Source organism: Scomber scombrus, chromosome 14 (genome assembly GCF_963691925.1).
Source record: "Scomber scombrus chromosome 14, fScoSco1.1, whole genome shotgun sequence".
In the NCBI taxonomy this organism is placed as follows: domain Eukaryota; kingdom Metazoa; phylum Chordata; class Actinopteri; order Scombriformes; family Scombridae; genus Scomber; species Scomber scombrus.
The window spans coordinates 20115471-20141983 of record NC_084983.1 but is presented as its reverse complement, the minus strand read 5'-3'; the positions used below and the strand labels follow the sequence as shown (position 1 = coordinate 20141983).

The 26513-nt window shown below is 38.5% G+C and overlaps 1 protein-coding gene across 1 annotated transcript; it reads right to left on the bottom strand.

Moving 5' to 3' along the window:
- trim37 (tripartite motif containing 37) lies at nucleotides 1–22239 on the bottom strand. Its single transcript, XM_062433331.1, has 25 exons — nucleotides 22031–22239; nucleotides 19487–19565; nucleotides 18567–18668; nucleotides 17915–17955; nucleotides 16792–16908; nucleotides 15854–15941; nucleotides 15519–15641; nucleotides 14033–14156; nucleotides 13434–13501; nucleotides 12374–12498; nucleotides 12067–12117; nucleotides 11869–11950; nucleotides 11533–11609; nucleotides 10968–11147; nucleotides 10550–10664; nucleotides 9870–10061; nucleotides 8849–8982; nucleotides 7963–8045; nucleotides 5488–5715; nucleotides 4212–4520; nucleotides 3390–3533; nucleotides 2877–3075; nucleotides 2679–2770; nucleotides 2036–2146; nucleotides 1–921 (listed from the first exon to the last, which is right to left on the bottom strand). The coding sequence occupies exons 2-25, from the start codon at nucleotides 19505–19507 to the stop codon at nucleotides 875–877; spliced, it is 2853 nt and encodes a 950-aa protein (XP_062289315.1). The 5' UTR covers nucleotides 19508–19565; nucleotides 22031–22239; the 3' UTR covers nucleotides 1–874.
- Between the last annotated feature and the right edge of the window lie 4274 nt (nucleotides 22240–26513).

The window sequence follows — 26513 nt, the reverse complement described above, 5'->3', positions numbered from 1 at the left end:
ATTGAATTCATGCAGTTGACAAGCTGCAGTGACACTATAACAGAGTGTTTGAGGGGTGAAGAAAGTCTTTTTAGCACCGAGGAGAAGCGCAGGGACGTGGCTGAAAGAAGTCGAGTGGGAGTCTAGACCAAAACTCAGACAGACTGAAGTGAACATGAACAGCAGGCGGTTATAAAACACAAAGCTCTTATAGACAACATGTACAGTGTGACAGTAAATCCTGTTTGACGTATCAGACTTACAAAAGCATTTACAAACTGAGAAAGTAGCAGATTTGTGTTGAAAGTTAGTAAAGTGACTAAATGCCCTGTAGTCCAGGTAAGTTGTAATGGTTCAGACGTATCTACAGTTTTTATACCCTCAACATTTTCAGAGATTCAGTCATTGCACAAATGGCTGTGGCAGCCATGTTTTCCTCTGAAATGTATTTAGTGAACTGACCATGAACGAAGGTAAACTATGTGCATCCCTATATGTTGAGTGTGGAAAGAAATGTACCAAAGAGTTATGCTAAAAGTCCAGTTTTCAAAGTCAAATTGAAATGTCGGTTCTTGAAAGGGGCAGTTTCATTGTATTCACACAATATTTAAAGATGTTGATATTATTTGGTCATGTGAACAGTCAATTTTTTTTACCACCACCTTCCTCAACATTTGTGTCATGATCCAATTCTGAAAATATTCAGGACACCAGAAGAAATGTTTCCGTTTGTGTACGAGCATTGTCTTCATTTTGAGTTTATGCATAACAAGCAGTTTCTACTCTACCGATCTGTGTAACTAGCATGTGCGTTGTCTCCGGCCGTTATTGCATCGCTGTATGACCGATGACGACAAAGAAGCGGGGTTGTCGGGTCTGACAGGCTCAGAGGGAATCACCTGTCAGCGGGCAGGCTCATGTCATCAGACAGAAGCTGCTCACCTGGAAGAACGAAGAGGAGAAATGACTCGACTGTAGTGATGTTCCCATTTTATCTACACACATACTGAAATGTGTGTACAGCTGACACTCCACCATCATTTTACACTTTTGGGTTCTGTAGTAGTAACCCACTAATGTGATTTTTTTTCAGTTATTACAGGACACATTGTTGCCTCTGTAATTTCAGTTAAAGTGTCTTTAATCAATTTTTTTATAGTGACAAAGGATTGCATGATTACTTGTATATGAAAGATGCTGCTAGCTGCATGACATCAGGTTGTAGTTTGGCAAAAGTCTGGTTCAACTTTTTGCTGGTACGAATTAGAGGGCTGTGTTTTTTCATGCAGAGCTCCTGTCAGTCTGAACGCCCCCTAAATATTGCATTATTATTTTACTCCTTGATTCAGTCACTGACCACCTGAGGTGTTCTCTTTCATGATTTAAACTTAAAATTTCTTGATTTGATACATTCCTATATGAGCTACATCTTTTGTTAATAATCAGTATAAATGTCGCCTGCATGTCGTCACACTACACGACAAGTAACTTTCAAGAAATTACAGAAATCCCGGTGCTGCCATGACAGTAATGACAACTGTGTACTATAAGTTCATTACAAGTTATGTTGTGCTTGGGTCTAAAACAGTCTTGGTCACAGTCTGTGTCAGACGGTAGGATACCAATTTTTAGAGGCATTTCAGATGGTTTAATGAATGCCTCATGAACCGTGCATTAAAATGCAAATAGACTAAAAATATGGATGCAAGCAGAGACTCGCAATCAACTCATGTCACCCATCTGCATCACAATTTTAAAAATGTAGCGAAACCGTAAACATGCTTTGAGCGTAACTCTAGCACTGCTGGTGGCCCAGGTAAGAGGACAACGTGGAAGACCCATTCTGCAAACCGAGTTTGGAGGTAAATATTCAGGTAAGTATTCAGTGTCATTTCATGTTGGTAAATGTGGTGGAGATGCTGTCACATTCTGGGATTTTGGTCCAAAATTCAATATCAGAATTGCGCCGCAGCCCGTCTCTAAATTGCCTGTTTGTTGATCCAGGACCACCATTACTGACTGACAACAAAAGATGGACTTCATGTGTGCTGGTTACCTGTACAGGGTGGAGTCTGGTTGTCGTAGCGAGAATTGTTGCTCTGCAGAGCCTCATCCTCGCTGTCGCTGTCACTGCTCGTTGCTGTTCCCAGGACAGATGGCGGCTGGTCTATAAACCAGACAAGACTAGATCAGATCAGACCTGCATAAACTTTCTTTCATTTTAAATATACTGTATAGCTATTTCAAGTTTTAGACAAAAATGAAATAAAATACGGACTTAGAACTTAAGTATGTTTTGTGTATAACAATAGTATTCAAGTCAACTGAATGCAGAGAAGATTTAGGATTATTTTACAATTTCCTCTTTTGCATGGTTTGTCAACAGTTATCAAGAAAATTCAGTGTCGGTAGAACAAAATATTTAGAGCGTCTTGTTTTCTTACACACACACACACACACACACACACACACACACACACACACACACACACACACACACACACACACACACACACACACACACACACACACACACACACACACACACACACACACACACACACACACACACACACACACACACACTTTTACAATTTGCTAAGCGGCAGAGATTTCTTCCTTATATGGGGAGTGATGCTCATAATATACAAACAGGGAAACACAAACTCCTGAGGGTGTCGGTTAGAACATAAACTGACCTTCATTTGATTGTGGCTGTGTAGAGGATCCCTCCAGCAAGGACTGATGGGAGTTTCCTGAGCTTTCTGAGTCACAGTCCAACATGGCTGACCTGCAGTGGGAAGACATAGAAAGGTTAAGAAAAAAAGAGTTTTCTGCTATAGTTCAAGGACTGCAATGTTCTGGTGTAGCTACATTTTTCTGTATATCCGTCATACCCTAAATTCCTGCTGCCACAGTTTTTGCTGACAGTAATGTAGCTTGGTCCTCCCAAGGTGAAGATATCGTCTCTGGGCCCCGAGGCTCCGTACATCTGCTGCTCCACTGAGTACTGCTGCTTGGAGATGGACGCCTGCTCTGATGAGGAGCTGCCAAGAGACACGAGGGGGCCCTGGATGCCTTCCGCCTTCAGCACTCCTGGCGCAAAAACAGGAGCAAAGTCACACAATAAAATGAAACGGGTCTTGTTTTGTTATTGCGGTTTTTAAATTCAGTCAAGACTGACATGACAAGGAGACTAAAAAAGTTGTCAGTTGCTATTTTTTCAGACATGGCAGGCTGCCGTTTTTCTGCAAAAAATGAAAGTATTTTGGAGCTTAAGAACCAAATATTTTTGTCAGGAGTTGAAAAAGACCAAAAATTGAGCTTAGAAGAGAGCCAATATTAGACTTGAAACACAAGTCCATAACGATAATGTTGATTTTCTGGATGTGTAAAGAAGCAATACTGACCTTCTGTACCTCCCAGCCCCTCTTTAGGATGCAGACTGTGTTCTGCCGCTGCCTCTGCTCCTCTCAGGTCCTTCTCCATCTCTTCTGGACTCCTCCGCTTCACAACCTGAGAGCTGCTGCTGTCCAGGACAGGAGACTTCCTGGCTGCACACCGAAAAAAAACAAAAAACACATACATAAATACTGCATGTAATTATCTCACATCCCTGGAACACATACCGGTAACTGTGGATTAAATGTCAACAATCATTGGTTGTAGTGAGATGAAAAAAGATGATATTGACTTTGCCAGATTGAGTCGTGTGAGTCTGTTCTTTTGTATTGTCATCTGAAAACGGTCATAGGTCAGAGGTTTATATTGAATTAAATGGACACTGAGACAACTCTTGGTAAGACCGTGCCAGACAAACAAACAAGAATAAATAAATAAATGGCAATCTGTATCATTTCTCAACCAAAGTATGAACTGGTCTCCAAAGCTGGAGTCTGGAAAATGTCCACTGTAGAATAAGAGCTGATTTTTCTTTTAAACCAATGATGGAAACGGTGTCAGGTTTGATAAAGATACAAAAACAACAAATACTGACCTCCAATTTTTCTTTGATGGAAAAAGAAATGCCTACTATGTAGGAATATACGATGAAGAGAAAAACTTATTTTGGTTTCAACTGACACATCGTCATGTGAATTTTCACATGAATCAGTTTCAGTCTTTGAGACTTAGGGAGGCTCCCTCATATAGGGGTACCTACTGCACATAACAAAAACTATTTCTGTGTTTGTGTTAACCATTATTAGCACTGGCAGTACAGCGAAGCTCACCAGGGCGGCAGGGTCTGGATCGGGTTGCAGCTGCTCTCCCTAGCAGGTCCAGCTCACCGGCCTTACAACAAGCTGACAGCTCTGGATCAGCATGGTGAGACAGCACCTCCTCAACACTGAAAGCCCCTGATGGGCCAGGCCTGGGCTCTCCAGCCGCCCGAGCCTCCAGCACTTGACTCTTGACATCAGACATCTTACTGCGGACCTCGGCCATCTGGGCCTTGAGGCGGATCAGGACCCCAGAGTCTGGAGCAGATCGTCGCACCACCTGAGGCCGCCGCTCTCGTTCTTTTCTGGAGTGAGGATTGGCTGGAAGAAACAAAAAACGAAATGGAGGAAGGAAATTGAGAAAACCGTTCACCATTTAGTAGGGCTGGGCAATATGGACAAAATCAAGTATCACGATATATTTGACCAAATACCTCGATATCGATATTGCAACGATAATGTAGAGATGACTCTTGATGCTTTCACAAAATATTTACAGGATGAAATGTTTGATAAATAATCATCGGTAATGGGGATATAATGACAAAGTGGGTAAAAGGTTAATAACAGAAAAGCTAGAACAGTCTGGTAAGTTCAGAAAATTACAAATTTTTACAGTAATGCAACATTTAAAAGCAGGAAAAGACAACACTGATGACACTGATTCTTATTTTCAAGTGTTTTGCTCAAAGACACATGGCTTTTAAAATGAACTAAAAGTACATCAAATGCCATAAAATAAAGAAACCTATCTGTCAGAATTTGGTTATAAGATGATCTCTCAAACCATGATTTTTTCTACATCCAATATAATTTAATACAATTTAAACACATTTACTTCAATACATCTTAAAATGTTTTGCTTGGGTTTAAGTATTTTCATGTCTGTCTTAATTTAATAATGATTTGCCAATATGTACATGGAAATAGATCTTTAGAACTGTAATGGCAAAGGGCAAAAATGCCAAACATTTGATGGTTTCAGATTAGAAAAAAGTTGCAGCACTATAGGTCTCTGTTGCTGAAACAAGTCCTACTCTTACTCCATACTGACCCTGAAGCTATGTCGCCCCAGACTGAGACTACACTGTAAGAGATGAAAGACAAAATCCACAGCTCTTGTTCCAGTTTAGCTGAAACTGATATAAAACTTAACCAGTCTGAGTTAACTTAATTGAGTTGTATCTTCCATAATCAGTGTATTTAGTATAAAATTCACTTTTGGTCCTGAGTATTCAGAGTTTAGCTGGAACGACTTGGTGTTAGTGAGCCTGGTGTGTTTACAGACCTTGGCTGTGCAGGAGGGACACAGGAGGCCGAGGTTGAAGGCCCCACAGAGACTCCACGCTGCTACGCTCCTTCAGATCCAGCAGCTGGATCAGGATGACTGGATCGATCTCCAGGAGGCTGTTGTTGCTTGGCCCAACAGCACCACCAACGGCTGTTCCGCTACCGCTGCCACTACGGCCAGCGGCAGCACTACGATGTAATGAACGCAAAGTGGAGCTGGAGCCACCTGCAGATCAGGCAGAAGAGAGTATTCAGATACAGATCTTTGTCCACTTAATTGTACTGTAGTTGCTGCAGAATCCAGCAGAATAAATTATCACACACAATGTTGTTCCTTTTTAATGGTAAAGACATGGTGGTCAAAAATAAGTGATTTGTACTGGTGAATACAATATGAATTCATACTGACCTGATTGAATATTTGCTCATTTTTGTATAATTGATTTCTTTGAATGGATTTTCTGTTTGCAGCTTTTAATTATTTCAGATTTTAAATCTACAAATTGTTACTTCAAAGCATTAAAGACACATCAAAAATATGTATTTAACTTACAATGTGATTACCTGTGTATCCATGTTAATGTTTTGTAAATAAAACGTAATCTCTCAGCTGCCAGGATAAGTTTCTATAGATGTTTTCCAGACTAAAATTATCTATTAATAATTATTAGCTTTCATGATTTCAACTGCCATTGCAAGGTTTAACTAGTTTTTTTTAACTGCATCAAAACAAAACTTAATAATTACACAAAAGTCATTAAACTGAGAAAGAATGAAAATAAAAGAAAAAGAAACATTTATTTTCATAGTATGCTTCCTGGACTTTTTATAAGACAAACTATCTGAAAATCCTGCCTACATATCAGACATTCAAGCATAACAATAAAAATGTTTTACACATAATTTAACTGTTTTAAATTGTCAAGTCTGGTCATGTTCATATTATTCAGATCCTATTTTGTTGTGTTGGAGGAGATGGTTGTAAATTATTGTGTGTTTATCCAACTTTCTGACACCTATTTCATGTTGAGATTCTGGCCAAGGCTCCCCTGTAAGGGAGATAATATGAAAATAATGAGGGGAAAAAAGGAAAAGAAAAACAACATTTTGACTCTGATATCTAACAGATTGAACACACAGTCCCCCACACATGTACACATACAGACACTGAGTGTTTCTATATCAGCACCCTGCGAGGGGTTCAGTGCACCAACAATGACTCATCCTCTTCATGCCTTTCAACACCAACACAGTCAAACACACTGAGGCAGCTGCTTTGAGATCCACCATCATTTCACTGTGTTCTTGCTTGTGCAGGTATCCAACAACACAAATAGACGTGATTCTGTAGAAACTCGAGTAGTGGCTGAGGCTTTTATTTGGCTTGACTGAAGAGAGAGCGAGGCCTTTATCTGAGGCAGGTAGTTAAATATTTGATGCTGCCAGCTTTAAAAATGTGAGGATTTTTGTACTTTTACTTTGCTGCTGGTCAGGGGGAAAAAAAGCAATTTGAAAACATCACATTGGGCTCTGGAAAACTGTGATGGAATTTTTTTGGTCCTGATTTTATAGACTAAATGATTTATTGATACATTTAAAAAAAAAAAATAAAAAAATTGGCAGATTAAACAGTAATGAAAATAATCATTAGTTTCAGCCATACTGCTGTTCAGTGTTAAAATTGACTCGAATTAAAACACTTCTAACAGTTCTGGGAAATAATCCTTCAAATCCCTGAAAAAATTTATTTCAAAATAATTACCAGAAGAGTTTCTACTAGTTGGTTTGGGTCCCAGCACAGTGGGAGGAGGAACTAAGGATACATCGTATGAACACCATCCAATCAGGGTAAATTCCACATAATACTTCAAAATGTTTTGTGCCCAATAGAGTACATCATACTCTGTAGAGTACAGAAACACAATATGGTGAAAAATCAGTTTCAGCTAAGATGGGATTGGACGACACTAATAGATTCATCTTGAACCTGAGAATCCATTAAAAAACGAATTATACTTTCATGTGTCCCGTTTCAAGATTAATGAGCCAAAATGAACATTAATCAACAGTGATGGCACAAAAAAGGCCTTATTATAGTATTATAGTGTACTCTAGTTCACATACAGATGTGTGTGGTCACTGAATGGTAATACATTTTAGGCTGTACACAGACATCCACAGAGTCTGCCCAGACATTTAAGGACATGAGCAGGTGACAGAATTTATGTCCCGCAGGTTGTTTTGGTTCTGTGGACACATCAAGTATGATTTGAGCTTCATTTTTCAGCCTGTCGACAAACTTTCCACCAAATTGCATTGAAATCTTTATAAGATACACTATCTGCTAACAAACACAGATCTCTGCAAAGGTCAGCAAGTGAACCTCCTACACAAAACATGGCAGAATTCTCATCTGTTTTGATTTGGAGAATAAATTATGAAGAATAACTTCATATTAATGCATGAATCATACCTGTGGCTCCAGCCAAGTCATCAGGAAGCTCTCCTTCTTCTGTCTCCAGGTTCCCAATGAAGTCTACGTCATTCTCTCCCGACCTGTGCAAACAAAAAGTAATGTGCTTGGTAATTATGCACAGTGGGAAATTTTTTTTTTTATTGTAAATAGGCTACTTTAGGTAAGAATGAAGCTTCATATTAGCTTTGGTTCAATTTCTGAAATACATTTTTGCACAGAATTATATCGCCCCTCATCTCTGACAAAGTAATTGCATAAGAAATGATCATTTGAACAGGAGGAATGATTACAGCCACCAGTAATTCCTTCAATGTACAAACTGTTTCGGCATATACTGGTGACTTGAAAAAAACTCAAATCCATCCTTCAGTCGTACTCTAAAATTGACATCAAGGCCTAAGTGTGCCTCAGAAAAAAGTGCTTGTTTGCTTGTCTAATGTCCTCTAAAGCTCTCTTGCCAGCAGCATAGTCAGAGAGGGGGAACAACTGGCCAACAGCCTCTTAACACAGCCATGTGGAGGTGTGAAAGTAGGCTTGAATTTCTCTCTCAGGCTCTCTTTTTATTCTTCACACAACTACTTATTTCAAGCACTTTTCACGCTTACAACCGTGTGCAATACGATGAATGTCTTCAGGGAGAAACTGTTAAATGTGCGTTGTTATCAACATTTGTACAATTAATCATGTTGAGACTAGAAAGACGCACAAAACGTTCCTTTGAGTGTGGCTATTCAGAATAGATATGGACATTTTTTTACGAGAGAAGTGATCAGACAACATGCTGAACAATATAATTTGTTTGAAGTAAAGTGAAAAATGAGTTTGATTTCTGGATCTGAACATAACGTCACATTAGGAGATGAATGTGAGCAATTATACTCACATGGTTTCTTCATCTATGTCATTCTCCTCAGTGTTGCTGGTTGCGGTGGAGCTCCCTGAGGTGCTGCTGCCATCCAGTGGGTTCACCTCCTCCTCTGTTAAACAGTCCACCTCCAAGTCTCCATCAGACAGCTCCTGATCAACACAGATCATCACATCACATTCATGCTTTGTAAGAGGTCAGGTTAAAAGTCCCAAAAACTAACTGTAGTGCAGCGACTCCAGTCAATCAACAGGACGAGGGTCAGGGCAAATCAAGACTTAAAATAAAAAAAAAATCAACATCAGCCAAAAACAAGATTAAACAGTTTATATATTCCATAAAAAACATCCTATTTCACTCAATTTAAACACTGTAACCACTTCTTACCAGTTTTGGAAGTGACTGAACCACATAACAGCTTCAACAAGTAAATAGCAGCATTGTATCCAACAACAAAAAAATTATAGATCTCTCATAATTATGAGACAAAAATGTGTGGTTACGTCAAGTTTTTCATGTGACTACAAGAAAACATCTCCAATTTTTGTCTTTTGGTGAATGTAGCTAATTTCAGTTAAAAAAAAAGAAACTTTATGATTGACAATAATTTTTCACATTGTTGGTGGATCATTTCGTTCATTCTGAGGATGAAGACAAGCTGTTAAAAGACTGTCTAAACCATCCACAACAGATTAAAACTACACTGCAAGTTTCTGCAGTTTTGTACAAAACACTGTGGGAAACTGTCAAAGTAAAGCTGTGATGGAGGATATATAACCCAGCAAAGCAATAAATATGAAAGCAGATTGTGCCTGCAGATCTTCAACAGGAAATGATTTGAAGAGGATATTCTTAAGTTTACATAAACCAACCATAAGTTCTGTGACACCTCTATATTGCCTCTACAGGGGAACAGTTTTTTGTTTTGTTTTTTCTCACTCCATATGCACCAAGAAGCATTAAGCTGTCGATGCATTAAAGTTAGAAAACAGAAGAAAAGAAGAAAAGTCTGACATAATAAAATATATTCCATCCTTACATTAGAGTCATCGTGCTGGGTCCTCTCGTCTTCTTCACCTTTTTTAGTGTTGATCAAAGTGGTCTGAATGTCGTCATCACTCTTCACTGAGCGAGGGTCTCGTTCAGAGGCTGTGGTGCCTGCAGCAAGTCTCAGGTCAGGTGGCGAGGAGCTGCGCGACGTCTGACGCCGAAACAGCTCGATGGCCAGCCGCTGCAAGAAATATTGAGATTCAGTCGGGAAGATTGATATATTTGTTACAGCTAGATGAAAACTTATCCAATTGAATGATTTACATTATGGGGACTAAAAGCGACTTTCCTGCAGTTGCCACCATAAAAAGCAAGGCGAATGTGGCAGTGAAAACAGATGTACGTCAATGAAAAAAGGAACGCCTACACACTGACTCCTAACTACAAATACATTCTGTAGCTTGGAGTCAGTGTACAGGCACTCATATGTTCATTGATGCTGCTTTTTGAATAACACTGCACCTACGTAATGTGTGTAATGTCAGTAATACCCGACACACACACACACACACACACACACACACACACACACACACACACACACACACACACACACACACACACACACACACACACACACACACACACACACACACACACACACACACACACACACACACACACACACACACACACACACACACACACACACACACACACACACACTACCTCTTTTAGATTGTTGATCTGCTGGATGTAGCCACTCTGGGCTGACTCCAGCTGGCTGATGTACCAGTACTGGTCTCGACACTTCTGGAAGAAGGTGGGTGATCGAACTTGGTAGCTGTGCAGCACATACATGAATATGAATAACACGCTGTCACTATATGACAACAGACTTTCTATGATAGTTTTTATAAAATCAGTGTGTGTGTGTGTGTGTGTGTGTGTGGTTGGTCTGTCATAGGCTACTTTTGGGACAAATTTCATAGTTACCAGTTAGAGACCGTTTGGCCAATTGGGGAAAAACTGATTTTTGGGTCAGTGGTTGAGTTTAGGGAAAGTCTCTAGGAAATGAAAGTCTATGTAATGTCTCCAAAAGTGATCATGGTCTGATATGTATGTATGTGTTTGTGTGAGAGCCCACCGGAGCACCAGTGTGTCGGTCTGCATGTTCAGGTAGCCCTCGCTGGCTAGTAGGTCCAATCTAAAGAAGCGGTTGTAGCCCCAACATTCTCCGACCTCAAAGTCTGAGGCAAACTCCCTAATTATGTTCTTGGTTGGGTCACTGGAGGCCTGATGGACCATCTCCACACGATACTCATACCTACACAGAACCAAGACAAAATGATTACACAAGAAAATACACAATGAGAGAGCGTGGAGATATGGTATGCAGGAGTTTTAGGTGGTTAGTTATATTTTAACAAATATTTAAAAAAATGATCATACTGTTACTAGATGTAGTTTGTTTTTAAACTTTAAAATCTGACTGACTTTGAACTAATGTACAAAATCTTTTTAAGTTGTCAAAGCATTTAAAATTGGATTTTTGGATTAGACCCTAACTGTGAAGAGAAAGGAGAAATACAGAAAGACATTGGTAGAGAAAGGTGAAGGCAAGGTGAAGAGAGAACAGCCAACAAAGGAAAGATTTACTGAAACTTAAGTTTGTAAAGAATAAAATGGGATTTATTAAGAAATATCCATACTTTGATGTTTCAGGCAGTCCAGCAGACAGTTCCAGGAACACAGACAGGTAGTTTCCACGAACCACACCGTTACCATCCTGAGAAAAACAAAAAATAAGAGTTATTAACACAGAGACACGGTTTAGGAAAGTTTTTAGACATGACGCCTACAGTCAGACTGAGTGTTGCCTGAAACTTTTTTAACCGACACACTGAACTCACTAGTTTAAAACGAGATTATTGAAATTTGTATGGAAATACACTGTGATCAAACGATTAAAAGTAATGCACCATAATGTTGATGCTAAAGCTCATTCTAAGCAGTGAGCCAGGTGTGTAAACAGAAAACAGACTCACTGGGTAGACTTTGAGCCTCCAGCAGAGCCCAGATATCTGTAGAGGAGGGCTGTACACTGGATCTGCCCGCTGCCTCAGAGTGCTGCAGACACACAAACGCATATCTTAAATCAGATGCACACAGTTGATGAGAATGCAAATAATATAGATGCCTTGTTTTTTCAGTTATGGTTTAATGCAACTTAACACAGGACTTACCTGAAGTTGACGAGGACAAAGGTGCTGGAGTCATAAGCAGGAACCAGCTCACTGAAAGCACACAGAGGAAGGGGGATCATTTTAAAAACTGATTCATCATTTCAGGAAATATTCTCTATTTCCAGTTTTTCAAATGTGAATATTTTCCCATGACAGATTTAATCTTTTTTTAGTTGTGTATTCGAGAAAAACAACAGATTTTTGGGAAATGTGATTGTCATTTTTACCATTTTCAAACATTTCATCTGATATCAAGAATCATCTGATATTTTATTACATCCCTACTACCCCATACTGAGCAGTTTACCTGGTGAAGTCAGGAGGGACCGGCGTGGTGACGAAGGACTGCATGGGTTTCCGATGGACTTGCTGGAACATGAGCAGGATCTCTGGGCTCTTTGAGATCAGTTCACTCTTACTGCAAGAGTGAAGCTGTTCAACACACACAAACAGCAAAACAATCATGTTGTGGCTACAAACATTCAGCTAAAACATTAATGATGTTGATTTGACCTGAATAAAATGTTTCAGTTTATGTCATAAGGTGTGTGGATCTCATCCACTGGTATGAAATGAACAATCCAGAAAAATATAAGTTTTGAATCTGTTTATAAGATTCAAAGATAAGGGGATGTATAACGCACATTTAAGGTCTATATTTCTATTCTGGAGCCCCACTGGAATATATTTGCATGGTTTCCAGTTAAAAACTATTTATCTTATACTGGCTCTTAATGCAGCCCCTCAGTTCAGCTTCTGTCTGAAACAGACTATTTTAACTACTGTTTACCAGAAGCTGCATCATGGAAGAGTTTCTCAGGATCAGGAGGTTACATAAACAGTAGTGGTCACTTCTTTTTCTCTTTTTTTAACTTGATATGGATACTTCTCAAATACATTTGTACATGTTTGAGATTAAATCCAATCTGATCTATGCGGGTCGACAATGCAAACAACCCCTGGAAAAACCTTAGCTACAAAGGCTACAGAACGAAAAGTTGTCATCACAAGGAGGAAGTAGAGGTAATTTTGCAAACAAAGCTTTTAGAGCTGGCTGAAGTCCTGTATTTGAACTTGCTGGGAGCATTTTATATACATTAACACCAAGTTTTGGAACTTTATATTTGACAAAAAGATCTGACATCATAACAAAATCATATCCCTTATATCCCTTTTAAGAGACACCTTAAAATTGACTGCAATCAAACACAACAAACTACTGCCTTACCAAATACTATACTGCTGAATCAGCACCTCTCTGATAATACTGGTGCCACAGTTTTGATCTAACACACCAAAAAAAAAAAAGAACTTAAATAAAGCACAACTAAATGAATGGAAGCTTTGAACTGCTGTAGACAACCAACCTGATGCTCCACCTCCTGCAGGAGAGACTCCAGCAGCTCCGTCTCCTGGGTCAAGGACGTCTTCTGGCCTGGTGAGGGGTAAAGCGTTTCTATTTTCAGTGCACTTGTGCTGAACGTCGGCCCTGATGGAGGCTGGTAAGTGTGCGTGGGCGGGTGTGTTTGTGGGCGCTGAGTGCATGTGTTCACTCAGTCCAGATAAATATTTCATATGTGTTATTACTCGTAGCTCTACCGTGAGATCTATAAAAAGGAGCTCCTTGCTGCTTTCAGCAAGGGAGTCTGAATATTTTGTAAGTTTAAGGTCTCGACCTTTAGACTCATTGTAGTGCCAGTTAGGAGGTCTAACAGCAACAAGGATTCATTTAAATTAAAAGTAGAATTAACTGTAAACCCAGATTTTACTTAAAATGAACTGTATTGCACTAAAGTTAAATCTTTTTGTATATGTAGTAAGCATGAAATTATTAATCACTGGCAAAACGTTGAACCCTAAATGCAACCGTCCCTACATGCAGAGCACTTTACAGTTTCCATGAGTGTCTTAGAAACTCAGAATCAACACAGCTGTAGAGTGACAGCGATGTGTCGAGTCGTCCTACCCATGAGGGTGATGAGTTTGTTCTTCAGCTGGTTGTCCAGACGAGCAATCATCATTTCCACAGCGTTTCGGATCTCTCTGACCCTCTCGTCCTTCGCTCCCCTGACAGCCTCCACATTCCTCTCCTGACACACGTACACAAACACACATATATATATTTTAGAGGACCAACAAAATCCATTTACATTTTTCAACTTCATTTAACAGATCAGTTTTCAACTAAAATACTGACATGTTAGTGCCATCTAGTGGATGTAAGCAACAAGAAAAAACACCTTCACTGCCTAAATCTTTTAAAAACTTGTAAAAATATATTTTTGTAAATGGAATTTATCACTAATGCATTTCTTAAATAATGTACTAAAATGTCCTTTATTTAGTTCCTTAATGCTAAAATAAGTGAAGTGCTGGTTGGGTGATTGTTTCTCTTCAGGACTTAAATAAATACCTAAATACTGACAATGGTCAGCACTGGAGTGAAGTTCTACCCTGCTTCTTAATAATCTGATATAATTTATGATACATTTTTAATAAATGGAATCATGCATAGTTAGAAATAACAACATTTGAATGTAACTTTTCAAATGTAATTCCTATTTGCTTACATACTGTGTGTGAAGCATTTTACTGTATATTCACATTGTAAGCAGACATAAATAATGTGAAACTTTATGGGGGACTGGCTGATAGTTTGATGATTATGATGATTATTATTTACAGATCATAATCTTTTTCCTCACACTAAAAAAGAAAATGTCCACACTGAAAAAAGACCATTTTAAAAGGTTCATCTGATGTGAACTCTTCTCTCTAACAAACTGTACAATTGTCTCTTTAACTGTTTTTCATCTTTACTGAAATTCTTGATATGTTGCAGTAGACCAAGAAATATATTTAATATTTCTCTCTATACATTTAACCTGGCTGCTTTTGTTGCCCGTTCCTGTACCAGTATTCAATTGAGCTGCCTTTGAAGTGTTACAGAAATGCTACCGGCTCTGATCCAGTAAAATTCCAGACATGCTTTAAGATGTTTATAAAATGTGCTACTTAGAATAATAATTTGAATCTGACATGTTCTTTACACAAAAAAAGTCCAATTATCTTGTTTAAATCCTTAAAATGAAATTTACTCCTCAAAAACAACATCCAGAATCTATAAATATGCAAATATTTTGTCACTTCAGAAGTTTAACTGTTGGACACAAGATGTCTCCAACTTCACTGTAAAGTCTATTCTCAGTGTTTGTGCACTGGAGACTTCAAGTTTCCACATCGCAGTTGTAAAAATTGAATATTGGAACAGGATTGGCTTCTAAACTATTTGTTAGATTTAATTGACTGAAAAGAGTGAATATACGTGGCTGCTGGTCTTTAAGATGTGTGTATTTCTAGTGTAAAAAGAGGACATTTTGGCCTTGTGATGTTGTAGAAATGGTCTTATGTGTGACTTGTGTATCTGATCTGAGGCTCAGAGCAGTCCTCACCACTTCCTGAACCAGACTGATAAGCTCCATGAGGCGACGGCGGAGCTTGCCGACCTCTTCCTTCACTTTGGTCACATGTTGCTCGTAGATCTCCACCAGAGGCTTGAAGGTGTGGCCGCCATGCTGGAGACAACAGAGAGGAGAACGCATTCAGTCACATTAAATAACCCTTTACCTAACTCAAATGAGGCTATATGTATTAAATTAATACACACTTATACACTTATACTCCGTGGTAAGATGTTTACTGTATGTGAATATTATGGGTGATTCTGATGTAACTGCAGGACTTCAGTTCAAGCTGTCGTGTACAAATAGAAGATTTGAAAAATTACCATGCCACCCCACAGAGCACACTGGTGACAGATGCATTTCTTACAGGTCCAACAGAAAACACTCAGCTTCTCATGGTGGTTCTCACATCTGCAGAAGATAAATCAGACAACAAGAAAAATAGGTTTATGGAGGGTTTTTCTAAATTTCTCATAACCCAAAATTTTACTTCATTGTGCCAATTGAAAGTATAAAAACTCACAATGTTTACAAATGCAGGAGACAGAAGTGGACAGTAATGAATATGTGAATATGGAGAAAGAAGGGAAAGAGGAAGAAGGAAGTGGAAAGTGGTAGAGGAAAAGCGGGAGGAAAACAATTAATATGTAATGACCTCTACTGTTCATTACATATTACTTGTTGGCTTATCCTGGAATTTTTTTGCCAAAATCTGCTCCTGATACCCAATAAAAATGCATGTGGGAAATCAGGATTTCTAATGAGGTTTAATGCTTATAATAATAAACTGTCACAGATATATTCTGACTTTGAAATTCCATTATTACGGACAAATAACCATATAAACCTTTCAACTGGCAGCTTACAGACCAGGTACAGGTTAAAATTCTGTTTCCAGAGAGGACAACTTTCATGCTTCAGGCATGAGCTCCTCATTACAGCGGTACTGTTTGTACATTTTGATTTTTAGCAGGAGATCGGATGACTGGTTGTGTTTTTGTAACTCAAAGATGGTGTATTATTGTGGAAATTGTTTTTTCTACTACCAAGTAAACTAACAAATATAAAAGAAAAACATCAGAATATTAGAATAAATATCCTCTTTTAAATTAATTATCTGCAAGTCTGTGGTTAAAATCAGATTTAACTTTTGGTGAGAAATAACATAAGAGTTTGATATCTTCTCTGCAAGTAATAATTTTCAAATCAGCCCTAATGAAGGTGGAGGACAGGAAGTGTAGGAGTAGCAGGAGGTGCTCACTTGTCCTTGTCGTTGTCCTCATGCTTGGTGAGGCTGCAGAGCTGCAGGGTGTCCAGCTGCTGGGTGACCTCTTCTGCCCAGCGACAGTTGACCAGCTCCCTCAGCTGCAGCGGAGCCCTGTGTGTTACAGTACACACACACACTTTAATATATTACCATATATCCCACACCTTACACCGTAACACATACTAAATGAAACACACTCTCATCATAATAATGAATCAAGATTTCTTAACATTGTTTGCTCAGGCAGAAACATCAGGTGTGTGTTTGGTAGATTATAAAATAAAACATGACACACACTAAAATACACAAAATGCAAATGTGACTTTTTCAAAATCAGTACACCCTATACAGTAAATACACACGATCAGTACCTGACGTGTGGTGCAGATTCTAAAGCAATGAATTTTTTGTACAATATATTTTAAATGTGTTTTTGTACAAACATGTTTTATTTTTTTACAAAATAAGCCAAACTTTTTAAATGCATTATGCAAATGCAGTGTTTTGTTGTCCTGACAGAACTCACCGTCAATAAAAAACAAATTAATGACCAATTATTTTGAGCTGACTTTAAATATCATGACATGATTGAGTTAATACTGAAAAAGCACACAGACAATTTATGACAGCTTACAGAGATATACAGCCATCTTATAAATTGTCACCTGAAACTGTATCCTAACAACATTTAACTAGCAGCTACAAGTGCACTCAATATTTAACAGTAGTAGCAATGTCTACTGCTACTGTCTCTTATTGAAATCTACATCGCATTACAGAAAAAGGGTCACAAAATATTATAGGACTCCTCTCATTCAGTTACCCATCTTTTTTTAAATTTGTTATTTGTTACTCTTTTCAAAAAGTATCACAACAACAGCAGCGAGTTACTGAAACAGCGCTTATTCAGAAGCTGTTTGCCTCTTTAATTCATTTACACCAGTAGTATCTGCATTATTGTTGTCCACAGGATCTCGAAAGATGTGACTGAATGTCATGTGTCATGTGATGTTTGCTGTAAAAAACTCTCCCCATCACATTTCTTTAAAGTTGCACAGTTTGAACATTGACAGATATCGTGTTGTGCCTTCGCCAGTGTGCAGCTGCAGTAACTTACCGACAATGTGGACACTGGGCTCTCTGCTCCGTCAACCAGCGCTGTCAAACAAGAGATTCCAGTTTAATGATAACTGCTTCTGAACACAGACCATCAAATTTGTATAAATCCACAGCTGAAAATAGTGTCAAACAAATGCTCTATTAACTCTGTTTGGACAACATTTGAAGGACATGGTGGTTTAGAAGTCGGTGATGGTTCACTGAAAGTAATTACATAAGAGAAATGTAGGACTCAGACCCTGTCTGATACTCGGGACTTTAAGTCAGGGTATATTTACATCCGCCATTTCGTTTTTGACCTTATGAAATACAGCACTAAAATAAATCCCTGACCCCTTAAGAAGAACTGCTGTGTAACCTTTTTGCTCTGTCTGAATGCATTTCACAAACCTCTATCATGTTGACTTTGGCTCCAATTGATTGACCCTCTTCACATTATCAGACTGCACATGCAAGCAAATTTTGAAGCTTTCCTTAGACCTGAAAAAATAACCTTGAATCTGGCCTGTTCTCCCAAAACTGACAGAGTAATGCAGGCGATCAAAATGTATTTTGTGTTTTAATACCAGAAATTTCTACTAATATCAGAATACAGAGTGGTGCAGTGAGGGGAATATTTTCCGGTCCCTGTCTGGTGTTAACAGACTTACTCGTATGCAGCTGAAGCAGCAGAGTTTGGAGCAGTGCGGGCAGAGACGAGCATCCCTCAGTTTTTCCATACAAATGAAGCAACGAAACACCTCGGCGATGCTCTGCACAGGGATAGAGGAAAGATGACAGTTAGAAACTATTGTCAGCCTCAGAAATGACCAGAGAGATAAATCAACTCCACAGAGACACACTGTCAACAAACTGAACATCATAGGTTTTTCAAAGGAAAGCAGGTTTACTGCAGAGCTTTTGTACTGGATTATGTTGAATTGTACATTTATAATTAATAAACTGACTGAAAGTAAAACAGGTCAAATAATATATATTGCTTCTGTTATTGTGGCCGTTCAATGAAGACATTAGACAACCTGTAAGCTGTAATCACATTACAGCAGAAAAAAGGAGATTCCTGTGCTTCGTGTGCAGATTTGCTAACTTATGAAGCTTTTATAAAAGATGATATATGATTTTTTATATGATTTATTCTGCTTAGAGAAGATGTTTCAGAGCTTGCATGTTCTCAGTCTTTCGCTAACTTAACAGTCTGGTGCTTGTTCATGTGGGAATGTTGGATCTCTTTAAATAAATTAAAGAGTACGGTCTAAACCTGCTCTATGTGTAAAATGCCTTGAGATGACTTTTGTTGTGATTTGGCACTGTATTAATAAAGATTGACTGATTGACACACACACACACACATACAGTATCTTTGCATAAAATGTCACCACTTTGTTTCCCAAAACAATGTTTACTCTTTGCTCTTCTCTGTTGCTGCCTCTCCAGCAGGTACGGCACTCTTTCAGGCTCCATCATCCAGCTGTTAACTCATCTAACTGACTCAACACTTGATACACCGTCCAGCCTTCAGGCTGTCACTCCTAAATGATGAAATGAAGGATCTGACATGTGTGATACGTACCTCGACACTTTGTTCATCCATTTCAGCCAGTTTGAGTTCTTGATCTCAGCAACAAATCAAAGAGGTCGTAGCCAGAAGTCTAAAAAGAAAGGTAACACACCAATGTTAAATGTGCTTTAAGATCACATATTACAGGATGCACAACCCTGAATTTCAATGAATTTTCCAAAACAAACCAGAGAGCTTCTTCGGTGCTCCTCCTGTTGTTTTCATTAAAGTGGCAACAAAATGCAGATATTTCAAACCAATTCTCACTTTCAGCTACATTTACATGTGATGCCCCTTTAAAAACAATAAAAGAAGACTCACAAATTACACAATATAGCCTGACCAGTACAGGACTTTGGAGGCCAATAGAAATGTTCATATTTAGGAGTGTAAAAAGCTTGATAATGATATTCTGGATCGTATTCATTTTCTTTAAACATCCCATAATTCAAATAAACATTTTATTTATGGTCTCCTTAATTTTGTTTGACAATAACCACCATGAAATGTACTGGGCAGGACATTTTAAAGTTGGAAAAAATACTACTCTTTGGTGAGGGGTTGTTAGATGATTAATGTGAGAGGAAAGAAGAAAAAACAAATATCTGATACACAAATTTGTTTTCAGTTTTTGGATTTATTTCTATAATCTTTGATTTTTGGTGAAATATTGGATCAGTGGAACATTAACTGAAATGAAATCACTATTTGGTGGAGCTGTTAACAACTCATAGACATCTGAAATGTGACCCCGACTACACACTGCTTTTTGTAAGACGTCAAAAGACAAAAAGGTTGGAAACCACCTCATTATACATACACATATACACCGACCAGCCAAAACATTAAAACTACTGACGGGCGAAGTGAATAACATTAATTATCTCGTTACAATGGCACCTGTCAGGAGGTGGAATATAAAAAGGTAGCTCGTGAATAGCCGGTTCTTGAAATTGATGAGTTGAAAGCAGGAAAAATGTTAAAAGGGAGAGTGAAAGGATCGGAGCAAATTTGGGACTTTGACAAGGGATGGCAGGATGACTGTGACAGAGCATCTCCAACACAGCAGGTCGTGGGATCTGCCTGGTACGCAGTGGTCAGTACCTACCAAATGTAGTCCAAGGAAGGACAATTGATAACCCTTGACAAACCTTGAGTGTTACTTTGACATGAACCACTAAAATACTATTGCAGCCCAAGTGCACCCCTTCATGGCAGCAGCATTACCATGAAGGGGTGTATGTATCTTTTGGAGTCTATGACGAGTCAGAGGTGTTTTGGTGGCATGAAGGGAGCTTACACAATATTAGGCAGGTGGTTTTAATGTTATGGCTGATCGGTGTACACACACATGTAAACACTTTTACACCATACATTGTGTAAAATCTTCATCTGAAAAGCTGTCAAATAATTGTAGTGGAGTAGAAAGTACAATTTAAAGTAGCATCAAATGGAAATACTCAAGTTAAGTACAAGTACCTCAAAACTGTATTTAAATACTTGAGTAAATGTACTTTTCACTACTGTTCTATAATCACATCAGTTTTAGGACTTTTTCTTTAATCCTTGGTTTTGGGTCAGAAGTTTAAAAGGGAAAAATAAGCTGATTCAACTCATTTAGATCTGAAAGGTGACCCAGACACTACTTTTTGTCAAAAGCCAATATATGGACATATAATTATATATACAAATGAACCCCTTGAAGCCATCCATTGTGTCAAAAATTCATCTGAAAAGTAACTTAAGCTGTCAAATAAATGTAGTGGAGTAGAAAGTACAATATTTCCCTCTGAAATGTAGTGGAGTTGAAGTAGGGTGGATTAGGGTAATGTGGGACACATTGACTAATGTGGGACAACTAAGCTCCAGTGCATTTATCTCTTTTTCTATTCAATTATTTTAAAGCTAACTAGTATATGCCTTCTGTGTACGTTATATTGTTTAATCTACTGTTCCAGCTTACACAATCCACAAATTCTGAAACTTTTAACTTCAGTATCCAAAAATTGTCTTCTGATTTAACACTGAAACATCTTTCATAATGATATTAGGTGTTTATATAATGTATTGGATTCAGATGTAAATAGGGTAAACAAGTCAGAATTGCAAAAAGTGTCCCACATTACCATTATCCACCCTATGAAGTAGCATCAAATGGAAACACTCAAGTAAAGTACAAGTACCTCAAAACTGTATTGAAGTACAGTACTTGAGTAAATGTACTTTCCACCACTGTTACCATGATTTGTTGTAGAAAATAAAAGATACATTTGTATGCACAGATAATGTCACATAAAGAGCTACATAATACAGTTTTGCTTGTCTAGCGGTCCTGTTTGTTTGCTTACAGCTGACAGAAAAAAGGCCGAGCATCAGCAGCCACACTGACAGCTAACATGTCCCGGAGCAGACATGACAGGAGCTTCATGTTTACTGTCTGTTAACATTATACATGAGCCGGATAAACAGGAGCAACCTCAACAACAAAAACTAATATTACAGTAAATATGTAGCTGTTATGTAGAGATGTGAGGCTAGCTAGCTTGCTTCACTCACCTCCCAGAGACGACTCGGCTTCGTCAGTCACACCTGATAAACTGAGGGGAAATGGGCTAAATTATCTACATCGTATACCTTAGCGTACAGCAGGTGTTATCTCCGCTTGTTTATCTACCATTAAACAAAATAAAACGTCCCGCTTCAATTGTATAAACGCAGAAAACACACTAGAAATGCTCTACAAGGGATGAAAAAAAAAGCCCTAAATTAAAGATGTAGCGCTGTCTGTCCCCTAGCAATATCCAATCAAATGGCTGCTTTTCTTCTTCTCATCTCTTTTTATTGTCTCGTGTTTCTCACACAGTTTAATGTGCAGCGGCGACACCTGCTGGTCAGAGTGTTTAATGTAGATCCTGAGCTCTACACAAAAGAAACCTGGAATTAGTAATTGAAAGACACAAACAAATGAGTATTATTCAGAATACGTCCTGTATTAAAAATGAGTAGGTTTTGAAATATATGGTAGGTATTAAGTGTTGAATAGGGAGGAGTATTAGAATCTTTTCTGAGGTAAGTATTAGGCTGGAACTAAAGGTAGGATCTAAAGGTAGATTAAAGTGAAAATCAAAGAAATAAGATAAATAACCCTTGTGCCTCACTTAAAAAAAGTGTTCCATAGAGTTCCTTAGGGACAAAAATGCCTGTGTCAAAAAGACTGCCATAAAAATAATATAAATAAATCTTATTTTCCACCTTCAATGTATTATGTTTTTTAACCAACATCAGTCCTGATAATAAATATCATAATATTATATCATAATATTCATTCATTTTCAGGATTGTAACCCTTTAAATGCCAGTTTGTTTAAATATAACAACTATTAAAATGAATAAACAAAAAACACACACACACACACAAAAATAATTATTAATAGTTAACTACAATTTGTGAAGCCCGGACTCCAAAATGAAAGCCCAGAACAAAGGAATGTATGAAAGAGTAATTTTTTTTTGCATGGGGTCAAAAAATGTAGTTATAATGGGTTTCAATGGGGACATTTTTGTCCTTAACGATCTAAGAGGAACTATTCTGTCAACACAGTGTATTATAGACCTATTACAAATGATTTATTGAAATGCAAAAAAGAAAAGAAAAAAGAATACCCTTGGATAATTTGATGCCATATGCATGAACACAGCCCAAATTATCAAGAAAATAAAAAATGAAAGTGTCAGTGTCAGTCTCAGTGAGGCACAAGGGTTTAATTTAAAGTTTTCCGATTGAATTGATCGATTGGTTGGTCATGTGTAGTGCACAATGGGCTGTTGCTTGAGTAAGGCTGTCCCTCATAGAAGACTGGGCCACGATCAAATTCCTGCTGTCCTGGACCACCACACCCTGTGTGCTATTCTTAGAGTTGGGGGCCACATACTTACCACCTGACCGCCACAGACCAGTTGTTAACACCGCTAGATAGCCCTAGCCTGGCCAGTCAGATTTGAAGTTCCTGGTCTCACTGCTCATTCTTGCTATGTCGAGGTACCCTAAATGCCAGGCTTAACCCGTGTAACCCACCGGGACCAGCCGAGAGAGGGAGGGAGAGAGAGAGAGAGAGAGAGAGAGAGAGAGAGAGAGAGAGAGAGAGAGAGAGAGAGAGAGAGAGAGAGAGAGAGAGAGAGAGAGAGAGAGAGAAGCACATTGAAAATCAACATTGAAAATCGAAGGTCCAGGACAGGAACCGGTCATCCCGATGCTCCCAGGCTACCTGCGAGACGAAAGAGCACAGAGAACTCCAAGGAAGAAGTTTAAGTCAGTGAATGCATTAATAGTACATGAATGTAAATGGATAGAGAGAGGGAGGAGGAGAGAGGAGCTCAGTGCATCATGGGAAGTCCCCAGGCAATCTAAGCCTATAGCAGCATAAATTAGGAGTTGGTCCAAGGCAAGCCTGGCCTGCCCAAACTATAAGGTAGGTAGCAGACTAGTACCTATATAAGATTATCTATCCACACAGTACAAGCAGCAATATATGTATTTCCTCACAAAGATGAAAAGCAAAACAAAGTAAAATTTATTTTGCTTAACTAAGGGAAAACTTACAAAACTTGCAGCAGGCACCAACCTCATTCACCTCTCCCAATTGACAGACTCCAGCTCCTTTATGTAGGGCCTATACACAATTGCACCATCAGTTTAATCAGAACCATATCTCTCTCAGGGGTGTCTCAGAAATATAAAAAGTAAATGACAAATTTACTTGTATGAGTTAACACTGTATTTGTACAAACATGATTTTAAATATTCCTCTCCGATTTGACAAGATATCATAAATATAAAAGTTATAATCAATAAAACATTTATTCCACAACAGATGGCTTAGAGGCAATTTATGTTTCGTCCAGTTAAGCAGTGAAGATGTGGTGTTTTGTTTTTTTGAAGGAATATAACGGAAGTGAGTGTATGTAGATGCACATGATGTGTGATCGGAAAAGTGAAAAGTATTATATGTGTGGCCATTCTGTTCAAGCAGCAAAGCCTCTGTGTTTTACTTTATAACATATTTAAGTATTGGTGTCCAACGCTCGGTTACACAAGTATCTCCCTATTGCTAAACCCAAATGAAAAGTACAATTTGATCAGTTCTTCCACGGCAGGCATAATACATGACAAGCAATGTCAGGCAGTGTTGCAAAGTGAGTCTATGTGATTTTTTGGCAGAATAAAACACCTTTTATCATATTTTTTCTCGCAAATTTGTGACTTTATATAGTGGATAACATTCAAATTTTTTCTTGTAAATTTAGTTTTTTCTCAAAATATTGCTTCCCTCCTCCAAGTCAGTGTTTTTAACATATATGGCCGTAATACGCTGTTGTACTCAGTTGTACATTTGCATGTCACATCTTTTTATAATGTCACCATATGGTTCAATTAACTTTTTTGGAATGGGCGCCCTCATTCCAGTTTGTAAACTAGATCTCAGTCAGAAATAAAAATGGGCAAGGGTTGACCTCAGGTACTGAAACCTGAGGTAGGATGAGCAGGGTAATCACCAAATTAGTATTGTAGCCTATGCAAAGATTAAAATTAGCCACACTACCAAATACACCAGATTTTATAAGTGTGTTGATCTATTTGGGTGTTTGTGTGATATAGGCAGGGACCAGGGTTCAGTTGGGAGCCAATGGGAGCATAAAGAGGACCGAGCTCCCATGTAACTGGAAAAATCACACCTGTGGATGATCACGAAAACATTATAATCAAACATTGATTTAATCCCTAATAATACTGTTTTCAGTACACTGACTGTTATTTACATAAACGGGAAAAATAGGCAGAAAAACGAAACATTTTTCCAGCAGATCTGCACATCATAACATGAATGAGTGACAATGACTGCACTTCCTCACCAAGCCACTGTGAGGTGCTGTTTGCGCCAAATGTCTATTCAGAGCGCGCAAATCGCAGACGTGAACACTGTTTTAAACTGAAGCATTAGAAGGAATTGATCAGTACCCACAGAAACATCCACAAAATATATTTTATATTTCTATATACTTTAGTTGTAGATTTCCAACCATGCCGCAGCTGCCAAAGGGATCTGCAAGACTGGAAAATTCTGGAAAGAGTCTTTAAGAAACAGGCTTTAGCATAACAGCTATCACTAGCACTGTAGAGGTCACCAGCTCTGTTACCCGCCCAGATGCTGCGGAGTATGGGAGACCGACCACCACACACCTGGACCCAGATTTACCTGCTAATGTTACAGCTAACATGAGTTTTGCTGATATGGAGGATGTCGGCTCAGCTACCGACCTTATACTGTACCTGCATAAAGGTAAGGGTGGCTAGGGTGACCACCCGTCCCGCGTAGCGCGTGCACGCACAGTGTTTGAAGCCCAATTCATGCATCCCGCAAATTGAGACCGTGTCACGCATAATCATTAATCAATGCTTTCTAAAAAAAAAAAAATCCTCTCTATATCCTCGAGCCCCAGGCAGCCAAACGAACATTGACAGTTCAGCACGCTACTGTTGTCACAAATGTCTGAGGTACCGCCATCAACTAAAAAGATAAGGTGTGGGTACAATAAAGACTGGCAAAATGAATATTTGTGGCTGAAAGGTGTTGAGGGGGATACCGAGAGGGCTTTCTGTGACCTTTGCAAGACGTCCTTCTCAATCGGACATGGAGGGGAATATGATGTGAAACGACACAGACAGACGGAGACTCACAAAAAACGGGTCCAGCAGAAAGAGACATCCAAATCTATGGATATATATATATATATATATATATATATATATATAGTATATTTAGACATGATATGGTGATATAATTCCTGTTAATCCTATAATTTCATATTAGAATATATTTAAAGTGAATAAGTTGCAATGGAAAATAAATAAAATGACATAGCTTAAGTAAATCATAAGTGGAAGTGCATCTGTCAATTCATGGAATGTTCAAAATATTAGGAATCTTTATTTAGAAGAAAATACACATTGGTTGGCCTATTCATGAGCATACATCAGCAA

Coding starts and splice junctions, on each gene's coding strand:
- trim37 (XM_062433331.1), bottom strand. CDS start 19,507: ATGGATGAACAAAGTGTCGAG. Junction 4,521..5,487: donor GTCCCTCCTGCACAGCCAAG/GTCTGTAAACAC, acceptor TGTTTCTTCCAG/CCAATCCTCACTCCAGAAAA. Junction 2,771..2,876: donor TGTGGCAGCAGGAATTTAGG/GTATGACGGATA, acceptor TTCCCACTGCAG/GTCAGCCATGTTGGACTGTG.